The sequence below is a fragment of the Symsagittifera roscoffensis genome, chromosome 8, assembly GCF_963678635.1.
Source record: "Symsagittifera roscoffensis chromosome 8, txSymRosc1.1, whole genome shotgun sequence".
Lineage (NCBI taxonomy): Eukaryota > Metazoa > Xenacoelomorpha > Acoela > Convolutidae > Symsagittifera > Symsagittifera roscoffensis.
The window spans coordinates 14,223,299-14,235,574 of NC_087069.1; the positions used below are offsets into that span (position 1 = coordinate 14,223,299).

The window sequence follows — 12,276 nt, forward strand, 5'->3', positions numbered from 1 at the left end:
CTTGTTTTTGTGAACTTTTGTTTCAAGCAATAAATTTTGTTAGTTCTATGCTTTCCGTCTAAAATTCTAGTTTTGTTTACAAAAATAACGTCGAACTTCTGATTTGTTGCAGCCGTCTAATTTGCTAATCGTCTAACTTCCTATCCCCCGTTAAGCTAAAAGGTCTATTGTCAAGAAGTTATTTTGTTCAGTGATTATAAGTACAAATTGTCAAACATAGTTTACATACAGAGGCGAAGTTGCACTTTGCATACACAAGCAAAAAATTTATGACCGATAACGCTACTGGGAAAAACTGATTGAGAAAAACTTTGTGTCTTCAAAATTTCTTAAGTGACGCACGCCAATTATGACGCATATGCAGTACCGGTCAATTTGAAAACAAAAGAAAATTACCAACTGACATGACTCAATTTATAGTCAATGGAGCAGTAATAACAAGAAAAAATTATATGTAATGAAAATTTAAAAAAAAAATTAATTTGAGATTTTTTGTGAAAATCATTACCCCACACGCCATATTAAGTACAAAGTAATACATTATGCTCCTAGTAACAAGTCAACGAAAGTCGGAACAATAATATCCTGTGTTAAAATCCTTACCATTGGCTGTACTTTATAGCTGCTTATTGATCAAAATTAACACTTACAAAATGAACACATTTTACCGAAACAATGTTTGCGACTTAAGTTGGAAAAAAAAGAGTTCATACTATAACACAAGCATTGCTTGCGTAAACAGTAAGTTAAACTTTCGTTTGAAATTCGAATAATTTAAATGCTTAAAATCCTGCTAAATTGTCAGAAGTCTATTAACATTCACTACAGAAATATCAATTTTGTAACCTTAACTTTTTCTCGAACATCTTTTAAATAGATGACTAAATAACTTAAGATGCATAGAATAATAGAAATGGCATCGCTCACTATTCACATTTTTTATGGCAGCAAAAACTTTACATTGGGGCGCTACTAAGATTTCCCCAGGTAAATTTAGAACACTGCCTGAATCTGCGGAAACAAGCATTCAAAACTTAAAAAAAGCTCAACAAATATGAGACAGATTTGAAACATCAGCCCTGAAAATAAGCCGACCACAGCTGGGGATGATACCTGCTACGTTCTATTTTACTACACAAAGCGTTTTCACTCAAATTTCAAACATGTTCGACGAAGAAATACGAGTCGGGATTGCATACGTTAACTCAGGAGCTTTAGCTCGCGCTGTTTCAAATCGCCAAAAATAAATATATGCGTCTCGGTCAAATTCCTCTGTGAACAACCAAATAGGCGCTTTGTAGGCTACTTTTATAACGTTTCCAAAAAACTCAACTTTTCGGCTCGAGCTTTCATCGAAATTGTATATATTGGCGCCAAAATCCGCTTCAGAAAAACTAAGATTAATCAGCTAAAAATGGATGCCGCAAACTTGTACCAGAATTGAAGAGAATCGTTGGGTGGGGAAGAGTAGTCGTCCAAAATCCGCCACTGTTACTTAACCTCATTTAAAAGAAGTCAACGAATGAAAAATTAATTTGCCCAAAATTGATCTAACTACAATTCTATCAAGAACATAAGCTGCTGTATGATTTATGCCCAAGATCATAAGGTAGCACTATTATTAACCAAATCAGTAATAAATCATAACTTCTCAAGTTAGAATAAACACTTCATGTTTTCAGAGTGACATAAATTAAGACGGAATCGGTGTTTTTATCTAGCAGCCATGAAGATAAAATACACGTAGAGAGGTAGGTTTATTTGTCTATTGGGTGGTCAATTCAAAAAAATTTAGCTTCAACATAATATAGAAAATGCTTCTATTAAGAAACAATGAAACAAAGAAACTGTGAATCAAACATGCAACGGATTGAATGGTTAATCACTCATGACAAGAATCACGGGAGAGAAACCCAGTTTATCTTAAGATTTTGATTGGTCGGGAGCAGTTTTGCAATTCGGACCTTGTCATGAAAATAGACTCCGAATCCAATGCATAAAAGCATACACCTCTAAAGAATGTTAAAAAAACGCTCCAAAACTTTCAAATTGATCGAAAGATTGTTACTAATGCAGCAAGCGCCGCCATTACCATTTGGAAACCATCGTACAAACAATACACTTTAAACATTTCAATATTCAGCAACCAAAATAGTCAAAATGTCTCAAATTGTCTGGATCGCGGAGTGAGCGTCAGAAAAACGCTATTATTGCTGAAGTGCCAAAAACATCAAGAAAGCAAGGCTAGAAATTCCAGTTACTCCCCTATCGGAAACCCCTCTTATCTTTAATTGCTCCTCATTATAAATCTCGAAAAAGAAATTAGTATAACTTTCAATTTCTAGAGATAGGAGTTCAAACCGTTACACTTGACTACATTGGTAACTGGTGTAGCGGTCAGGGGCGGCTCTAGGATTTTCTCGAGAGTGGGGGGGGGGGGGGGTGTGGGGACTTTCAAAAAACTTAGAAAAACTTTGTCGACCTTCTTTAGTAGATCCACCAAATTGATTTTCTGAGCTCTTCCCAATCACTATTAAGACCCTATTTTGACCAAAGTTTCTTCACCGCAGGCAAATTATTGAAAAAACAGGCCAAAAAATAGGTTCCCCCTCAAAATTAGTATATATTGGCGCTTTTAGAAAACCTTTAGAGTCAGTAAGCCAAAAATGGATATCTCAAAAAAGTACAAAGGGGGACTTTGGGTCGGCAGAGGGTCAAGCCCCTAAGATCCCCTCCCTAAATCCGCTACTGGTAGCGCTGATATTATGCATCTCAGGTCAAAAAAGCTGTTATTTCTGACTTGCAATGCATTTTATCACCGCCTCATCATTCAAAAAGTTTTGAAGCATTATAAAAAAATTGTCGCCCTTTGTACGCATATTTGACACCCGAAAAATGTCACTCGTACCTTCAATTTTTATTACAATTGCCCATTTAAAAAGTGTTGATTTTTTAAAAGTTACGACATGAACATGTTTTGAATTGTTTATTTTTATAACCGAGGAAACTAACTAAGGTCATGGTGGGCAAAATATGAAAATCCAATTAAAGCGGTCAAAACGTGCATACAATAAGCAAATTTTATATTAATTGATCATTTCAAAAACTTGTCGTTTATAAACAAAAACGTTTATTTTGACCCTTTCAACTGAAAATATAAATGACTCTCAAGAATATTGAACAAAAATTTAACCCAAGAATATTTGCAAAAGACTTTTAGTATATCACACTAAAATATTCTAGTGCGATAAAATAAAGCAAACATATTGATTGGTTCATACTCCAATTCAAGTTTCATTCATTTGCAAAAGCAGGCCTTGATTTGCGCCATTCTTTATATAAAAATTATATGAGTTTTCATATTCATTTCGCTCCTATAATTTGGAAGGTAATTTTGAGTTGGTGTGGTGATTTCTCGGTTGCATATTGAAAAGAGTAGTCTTGATAATTGATTGCACGGGACGAATGTAGAGCGAGAACAGAGGGTGTGGCGGTTGGGTGGGGGACTGACTGGGGAAGAAAGATCAGTCTGGTCTAAGAACTTGCCACTTGGGCAGAAAGCAAATCTTGAGCACCTGAAACAAAACCAAATAACACAATGCGTTTTTTCTAGTTATTGGTATTTTTCTAGATAAAAGGTATTGATTTTGTAAACACACTAAATTTGCACATGGCTCCCATACTCATAAGCTATATAAGAGTGCCCAATTTCTGAGCACGTAGCACCGAACGCTCGCGCCCCAAAAAGAAATCTGTGACGTTCAAATTATGCAGTGTTTTGTTCGTGGTGCGATGAGAATATCTGAACGACAGCCTAGAACTTCGGAAGAAAGAGTAAATTAGGCATTTTCGACAACTGTTTTCCTCAAAAAATGAAGAGAACAAAAAAATCAAACAAAAAATAATCCCAAAAAAAGTTTTAAAATACTTCAAAATTTGACTGGAGTTGAGTTTTCATGGCTGGAATTGAATTATAAGCCTGCTCGCTCGCTTTATTGGCTCGAAACTAGAATATCAAAAATTTCGAACCGGTTTTTCTCGGTAGTTCTGGGAATTTTTTTGAAAGTCGTTCGAATCACGACTAGAAGTGCTTTAATATGATATATCATTTGACCCTTTCCACTGATTATTTATGGTACCGGGAACAGTTCATGAAAAAAAGAAGCACTTCAAAAAAAAACTAAAACACATCCGAAGACAAAATTTCTACCCTTTTAATGGTCGAAGCAAAAAACAAGCAAATATTAGACTGAAAGTAAGCTGATACGGTCCATTCCCCAGTTAAACTACGAGAAAGATTTAGAGCTTTCTTTTTATAGGAGAAAATGTAAACGTAACTGTTCCACCATTTGAAAAATGGGGAGGAACTTTGTAATCGGGTGTGTTTTACCTTTTTCTTTTTTGCTTTGCGTGCAAAACCAGCTTCCACAAATAATCATCGAAGAGAGTTCAGTGATATATCATATTAAAGCTCCTGCAGTCGTGATCCGAACGACATTAAAAACTTCAAACAAAATCTCCCAGTGTCGAGAAAAACCTGTTGAAAACTTTAAAAATCAAAAAACTGCAGAGAAATGTGAAAAAATTTATGAAACCTTTTTTTTCGAATTTTTTTCCGCTTTTCCAGTCATTTTTCAACAAAAACTGTTTTTCAATTTTGCTAATTTACTATGAATGTCTAATGTATCTAATCTCTCGTTTTTCATTCAGCTCCTTTTATCACACCACGATGAAAAAAAAACAAACCAATTTTTTGTTGTATTTATTTACGACTATGGTCGGAACATTCTATGCAACTTGCACAGTAACCGGCTATCCTTGATTTTTTCGAATCGGAAATAGTTCCATCCCACTCATTAGAGAGAGGTCGCAGCAAGGACACAACTGCAACCGACTCACTGACTTGGTCAGAATAAACATTAACCCATAATGAAGAACCAAAAACTATATTTGACTAACATATTCTGTCATGTTGTGGTTTTCACAGCGCTGTTTGCTCAGTTGCCATCGCATTCCCAACTGAAACATGAAAGGTCAAATGTCAATCAACCTTCCCAGTTCAACAAATGAGGCAGGAAAACTTTTCCCTGATTACGTCACAATGTTATTAGCTTTTAAAGATGAATTGATTAGGGGAGATCAAAAGATAAACTCTATGAGAAAGAAGCCTTAAATGAACACTATTTTTCATGTTTAAACATATGAATTGGCTCTGATTTTAAGCATGAAGGCGAGCTTCTTACCTTTCGATATAGACGCTGGTTCTCTTTGTCTAGCACCTTTGTGATTGTGTTTCTAGTCTGAAACAAACAAGAAAAAGTAAAGAAAAGGTTAAAAATTTGTTTTTCTCTCAAGTTTTAGCATTTTGAATCGATGATTTTGTAATTTGAAACAAATCTCCAGAGCATATTTTTTTGTTCAAGATAAAAATCAAACGTGTCGAATCGTGGTTGATTTGTAAATGTTTTTAGAAGTATTTGAGTGAAGATTTTACGAGACAAAGAAATTCAACGAATTGTCACAGAAGTGAACACTAACTCGTTTGTTCAGACATATAACAGGCCATAGGGAACATCCTAAAGTACAACAGCAGCAGACACAGCCACATAGCAGCCACCTGAAGTTGAGAGGCATAGTGCGTCTCAAAACTTCGTTCACTTCGCCCATCGTCTGTCTGAACTCCTCCTGTGCTAGTTTAGCATGCAGTGCTTGAGGGAATTCTGTGTCGAAGCGGTTACTCAAGCCGAAACTGAAATGAGCCGAATGTGTAAAAAAAACTAACCAGAAATTGCTTTTTTTTCAATTTACGTTAACAGGCTGGAATATGGGATTTTCTCAAGTTGGATCAAAGTAATGTTCTCGTTCTTTTTCACTTGTTTCAGACGACGCAATTGATTTTTTTCCGAGCTGTATTTACAATTTTGGCAAAAACAGACGCCTGACAAAAATGTTTGGGACAAAATGCGATTTTTTGTTGCGTGCTCTCCCTCAAAAAACGCTTTGTCTATCGCCGCCTTTAGCAAAAAAAAACAAGATGGCTTTCAAAAGTTCATGTCGTAAAATTGTAGCTAAAGGGGACCATTTAAGCTTGCGTTGTCAAATAAAATTTGATAACATTATTGCTTTATGGTTAAATCAGTTTAAAAAACCCCAACTTACATGGTGACGGAGCCCGTGCCTCTGATGATGACAGGCTGGGGGGCTGGGGGTAGAAGAACACTTTCATTATCCTCCTCCTCCCCCTCCCCCTCAACATCCACTTCCACCATCACTTCCCCCTGTTCCCCCGCGGCTGCCCTGGTGCTATTCACTTCTTCGATGTCATCCGAAGACGACTCCATTGTCGAGTGGTGGTGTTGATGGTGATGGCGCTGTTGGTCTAGCGGGGAGGACGAAGAAGATGTGACGTCACTGCCTCCGGTTGTCACGTGACGTACTCTGACCGACAAGGGGGATGACATGTTTTAAGGTTGTAAATACTTTTGGTGCTAGGGTTTCTAGGGTTTACTACCTCGCAGACCTGTTGAAAAGTTCTTTTGATCAAATATCTATCGCTAGATTTTAATATCGTCAATCATTTCTTATTGAGTCAAAGACGCGATAAGTTTGCTAACTTTACAACTTTTAACGGTTGTTGCCAATTTCCTTCGGTTTATTCCTGGATTCTAAATTCTCTCTTTTCGTCTTTAATTTTTTCCACGATTTCGATTATCTTGAAATCAATATAGAGAGAACATTTTGCATTGACCTGTTCATAAATGAGAACTGTTTTCGAAGTCAATGACCTACAATCGCAAAATAAACAAATCTTCAAAAGAGCATCAGTAACTTCTCAAATTCCACAAAAGGCTGACCGGTGTTAATCCTGAATGTATTCAACCATCAAGTATTCGAATTGATCTTCAATTAATCCAGGCTAATGACCTTTCAAGCTTTTTTCCAAATCATTCTAAGGATTGTGGGAAAGACATTTGCAGTTCTCCGAAAGCTTTCGGATCATGAATTCATTTGAATCTGAAAAAAAAACATTCTAAGAAATACATGACTCAACTTGAACTTTTGATATATTTACTAATGTAAGAGTCTCAATCTTAAAATTTCCATAATAAATTACCATTTTTTGTAGTAGGAGTTTTAAATCATATAAAACTCATCGTCAGCGTATAAACAATTTATTTTTCAGTACTTTTGGTACATGTCTTATTGTTATCGAAACTCTTTTACTTCTCTCTAGCATATCTAAATAATCAAATTTTTCAGCTTTCTCCAGAACATCAACATTCAGAATTTTCTCACTTTTCAAGTCAAAATTAATTTCCTCTCTAATGCCATGGAGATACTCAGTGTATACATTTTCAGTCGCAACGTACAAACTTCTTGGCTGCAGATAAACAGATCCGATTCTATCTAACTTCACTGAATCGCCAGAAGAAACCATAACTTCAGATTCGCTTTTGACCTCACTTGATGTCATGGGATCATATTCGGGTACGGAGTTTGTTGCAGGATCGTATTTAAGATCAGTTTTAGAATTAGAAATGCTTGAGTGCTTGGAGGTAGAATCAACTTCGACCCCATTTTTAGATTCAGCACAGGTTGTCAATGATGATGATGATGATGCAGATGATGAATATAGGTCCAGTAGAACTGGAGATTCGAGGCTGATCGTCGCTATCACTGGGTAGTATAGTGGTCCATCGACGTGTGGCATTATACCTAAATGTAAATGTCACATTGAAAAGTGCAGGCAGGTTTCATTCCTCAAAATTGGGACTTTACGCAATTAGGAGATTCTTTTAATCTTGAGAATTTCTCTTGCCATTTAAAAGTGATTTGAAATCAGTGATTTGAAACTTTTAATTAAGCATTTTTGTATGTTCGAGCAATTTTGCGCAAATATCAGTGTTTTAAAATCATGCGCTCATTTAAATGGCTTTCAACACGATCTTTAGGCTTTTACTGAAAACCAGTGAAAAAATGAGCAATTAAAAATCAGCCACGCATGCAAAATCATGCACGCAACATTAGATTTTCCGGTGAACTTGAAGTTCAAAGACTAAAGCGATACGACTGCATGATATACAATTGGAATACACTGGCATTTGAAACATTTGGATCAAGCTGAGTATCTCTCTTATAATTAAGATTAAGACTTCTAAGCAAAATCTTTTTGATTATCACGTTATTTTTGCATCTAGAAAAAAAATCTTTTTGAATATCACGTTATTTGTAATTACTAAAATTCTTTTTTTTTCTACGAAATATTTCTACACAAAAGTATAGGACCTGTAATTTTCGCCACTATAGACAAAAGTATAGGACCTGTAATGTTCAGTTGATTCAACTTTTTTACATTTTTCAAAGATTTGAAAATCACAGTTTATCGCCAACCTTGACTTGCTTCGTACTCATTGATTAGAACGTGGTTCGGTTTCGTGTCCGCTGGAAGCACATCGGCTAACTGGACGGTGACATCATCGATGCATTTCTGCAGCCAAGTTGGGATCGCATCCTGTATCATTCCCTGTAATACGAAGCACACTTCTACACAGAGGCCAAGCGGAGCTTGGCACCACTTTCGATACATCACAACACAATCATGAAAAAAGCATAAACCGAAAAAGGAAAATGGTTTAAAAAAATAGGTTAACAAAAAATTTTCTTATGCCTCGGCGAAGGACACCTAGGGCCCAGCTTAAGTTGAAGGTAAGTGTTTGATACTTTTCGAATTTGTTATACTGATGCTGGAAGAACCTTACTAACCTTACTTGTTTCTCTACTAAATTAAACAAGACTGCTTGTATCAGGGCGAGGCCCTGAATGTTCCGACTGCCTTTTAAAGTCTATGGAGCAGTAATATCATGAAAAACGGTCAAAACTTTGTCTAAAAAAATTCAGCGTAGCCGCTCATGCAGGGAACTTTTCCACAACAGTTATTTTCATTGAAAGCAAAAACTCATTGAAAGATTTGAGATGTGTATTTTGAAAGAAAAAAACTCGATAATATGGGTCAAATATTCCCACACAGACTTTTTCGAAGGCTGTAGATAGAGGGGTCAAGTAAAAAGAGACTCTAGGGGAATATACAGGCACACAGTGGACTAGGCAGCCTTTTAAGTCATACCCTTTTTTGAAATTCAGTAAAAAGTTTTTCCAATGAATTTGGAAATAATTTTCCATAGTGAAAAAAAAAATTCAAAAAACTGATTGGTAAACACACAAACAATTTTAAAAAATCGGGGGATAGGACTGCATAAGTTGTGTTTCTCTTGAAATTACCCTAAATAAGGTCATTAAGCTGATAAAAAATAGGCCGACATAACTTGGGCCGAGGAATATTTTTCACGCTACACAAAAACCTAAGAAGGAAACACGAAGTCAAGGTAAGCAAAATTACAAATTGTAGGAGTAAATCAAGCACTAAAATCAACATTAAAAAAAGCGCGCATCAAAAAAACGATTTCACGATGAAAAAACTAACCGGACAACAGATAAGCAGACAAATCAAAGGCCGAAAGATTTATTTGAAACAGAATATTTCCCGTTTGAATAAAAAAAACAGATCCTGGTCAGATTCGAACCCAGGACCTTTGCCATCCCAGGCATATTCGTTATTATGAACCAAGATACAGGTGATACAAGTGATTCTGTTAAACAAGTTACAAAAGATTCAAGAAACGATGAAAAATGTTAACTTAAATATTCCGAGGGCCATAATTTCGTTAAAAAGTATGGGCGTAACCGCTTATGGAGAGGAGTTTTTCGTGTCTGTTTTATTCAATGAAACCAAAAACTCAGATTTGGTATGTTAGTTTTTGAGAAAACTAGAAAAAAATCAAAAACATGGGTCAAAAATTCCCCCACAGACTTTTTCGAAGGCTGCAAGTAAAGGGGTAAAGCAAAAACAGGCCAGAGGAGTAAGCAGTAACATAAAAATGTAGGCGATTTTTCTATTCATACCCTTTTTAGAAAACCGGCAGAAGAGTTTTTGAAAAAAAAACTTTTTTGCAAGTGATAAAATTTTCCCAAACGTCTCAAAAAATTTAAACAAAAAACCCGATCCCATAATTTCATAAAACCCGTTTTTACGAAGCAAAAATTCTAGGCAAAAATTCCCAGCGAGACATCTAGGCAAAAATGCCAAGCAACTGAACAAAACTAACGAAGCTGAAACAAGGCCGACAATCTTTGAGCAGACGCCACTTGAGGCGAAGAAAACGACTGTGTAAAACTTTGAAAAGTTTCAAGTCTCCCCTGAAACTAACCTATAGTATCTAGTACTCACCAATTTGTTAAATTTGAATTTTCATGAAATTGAGCATGTCAAGTGATTCAACTGATTTTATTAGTTTTCGAAAGTCTACATTCCGATTTGATAACGCTTGCTGAACCAAAATCTCCATTTCATAATACTTCTACAATTCAGCAAATACTTCCACTAAAAAACGTCTCATTCAAACGACCCCCCCGTCCAAAACAATAATTGACAATTTGTTCACAAGGGAAGAGACCAACATTCGAGCTGTTCAGCTCATCGCGGAGAACCGCTGATGTGCCCCTGCTTAAGAAATATATGCATCGTTTTTTGTAATTTTTTGACAACAATAAAAGAAGAAAACATATAAGATAACCACCTTCAGATCAATTTGAAGCAGATCAATTTTAATCCAAAACTATCAAAAGAAACCTTTTTCAAGAATGTATTCAATTTTTAGACTAAATTTTTTAAAGATTTTTTCAGACAATGGACTAACTTAGTATAGACACCTTTAAAAAAACTCTTCTTCCAATTCAAGGACCCCAAATTTATTTGCCAATAACACTATAAAAGCCCCCACACGCTAGAAACACTGCATCAAAAGCGCTCGCACAAGAGGCATTGAATATTGATGAATTCAACGAGACAGCAATTATCCACGAAAAAAGAAAACTTTTTCTGTGGACAACTATTTGAGCGCCATTTTGGTATCTCACCTACTTTCGCGTGTGGAATTCCTCCCCAATTCTGCAATCTACGGTTGGACAGATGAACCCACTTGGGTTTGGGCGCGGAGTAAATATGACGTAGCAGCTCTTGCTCTTTTACTTCTGATATGAAATCGGGGATGTAAAAGACACGGTTGGGACATTGGGACACCACAAAATCCTTCAAACTATTTGACATCGGCGTCATAAACTCCTTCGACACTGATTTTCAGAAGCATCAAAGCATTTAGCACAAAAGATTTCAAAACACAATATCTGAAAACAAAAGTTCGGACCTGTAATTCAGATATAACATATGTACGTGTGTAAAAGTATGAATTCAGAACTTCAGTATTTTTAATTTGATCGACCCGAAGTCTCGCAATCACACATAGTCGTGTAACGCAAACTTTCAGTAGCAAGTCATCGCAAAATTTCGTGGTTTTCTGATGACTGAGCCACGGCTAACTATTTTTGTGCAACCCAGAGGCGAAGCTGAAATTCGCAAAAAGCAAACATGGCAAAAAGGAAGTTCGAAATGCAGATTAAAAAATTGGCTGCAAAAATGAGCCGTGGAAAAATTTTTAAGCCGAGTGATCGAGCCCCTAATTTGTGGCGACCAAGTGGAAGATTCGTCTTTTTTTCTACTTTAGACACTCATGCGAAAACTATACCCCCCACACACAAACTGTGTTTATACTATTGTAGGGAGGATATAATTTGCTGGGGATGGCTATAGCACCAAAGGCCCGAAGAAAGTGTATCTCAGATTGTGTTTATGTTTAATTCTCCTGTTGTTACGTTGACTAGAATGCGTCCAGTTAATTGTTTTAATTTGTCAGGATTCAACTGGTACTTCCAAAGAATTGGGTCGATTTGATTTTTTACTCGAAAAATAATTCTTCTACCCGATTCCAGAGGAGCGCTAACTTAACTTCAGAAGATAATTTTTACAGCTTAAGAAACCACTTTTTGTTCTATTCGCTGAATTTTCTCGCTCTTAATTTGTCTTAAAACCAAAAATTTCTCGATTTTTTTTTGAATTTTTGAAACATCGCTTGAATCGTGACTACAAGCGCTTCAAAATTTTACGCGTCTGAGAATTATAACTTGAATAAAATACCAGAATAAGGAATAATTTTCTCGACACCGCGTGAACTTTTTCAAATATTGATGTGATCCACTCATTACTGCAAAAACTTCAAACTCAAAACCCTCGGTCTTGTCTTAAAATTATTTCTGGAGCCTAATTTGCGTGAAAAAAAACCACTTAAAATTAAACTGAACTAAAACACAACAAAATACAAATTT

The 12,276-nt window shown here is 35.9% G+C and overlaps 2 protein-coding genes across 2 annotated transcripts; both read right to left on the reverse strand.

Annotated features, from left to right (window-relative positions):
- Positions 1-3,115: 3,115 nt before the first annotated feature.
- Positions 3,116-7,010, reverse strand: LOC134852960 (cysteine-rich hydrophobic domain-containing protein 2-like). Its single transcript, XM_063868852.1, has 5 exons — positions 6,160-7,010; positions 5,539-5,749; positions 5,244-5,300; positions 4,960-5,019; positions 3,116-3,575 (listed from the first exon to the last, which is right to left on the reverse strand). Exons 1-5 carry the CDS (start codon positions 6,459-6,461, stop codon positions 3,525-3,527), a joined length of 681 nt encoding a protein of 226 aa, XP_063724922.1. The 5' UTR covers positions 6,462-7,010; the 3' UTR covers positions 3,116-3,524.
- A 98-nt stretch (positions 7,011-7,108) lies between these two features.
- LOC134852959 (alpha-ketoglutarate-dependent dioxygenase alkB homolog 6-like) lies at positions 7,109-11,237 on the reverse strand. Its single transcript, XM_063868850.1, has 3 exons — positions 10,979-11,237; positions 8,392-8,524; positions 7,109-7,716 (listed from the first exon to the last, which is right to left on the reverse strand). The coding sequence occupies exons 1-3, from the start codon at positions 11,171-11,173 to the stop codon at positions 7,157-7,159; spliced, it is 888 nt and encodes a 295-aa protein (XP_063724920.1). The 5' UTR covers positions 11,174-11,237; the 3' UTR covers positions 7,109-7,156.
- Between the last annotated feature and the right edge of the window lie 1,039 nt (positions 11,238-12,276).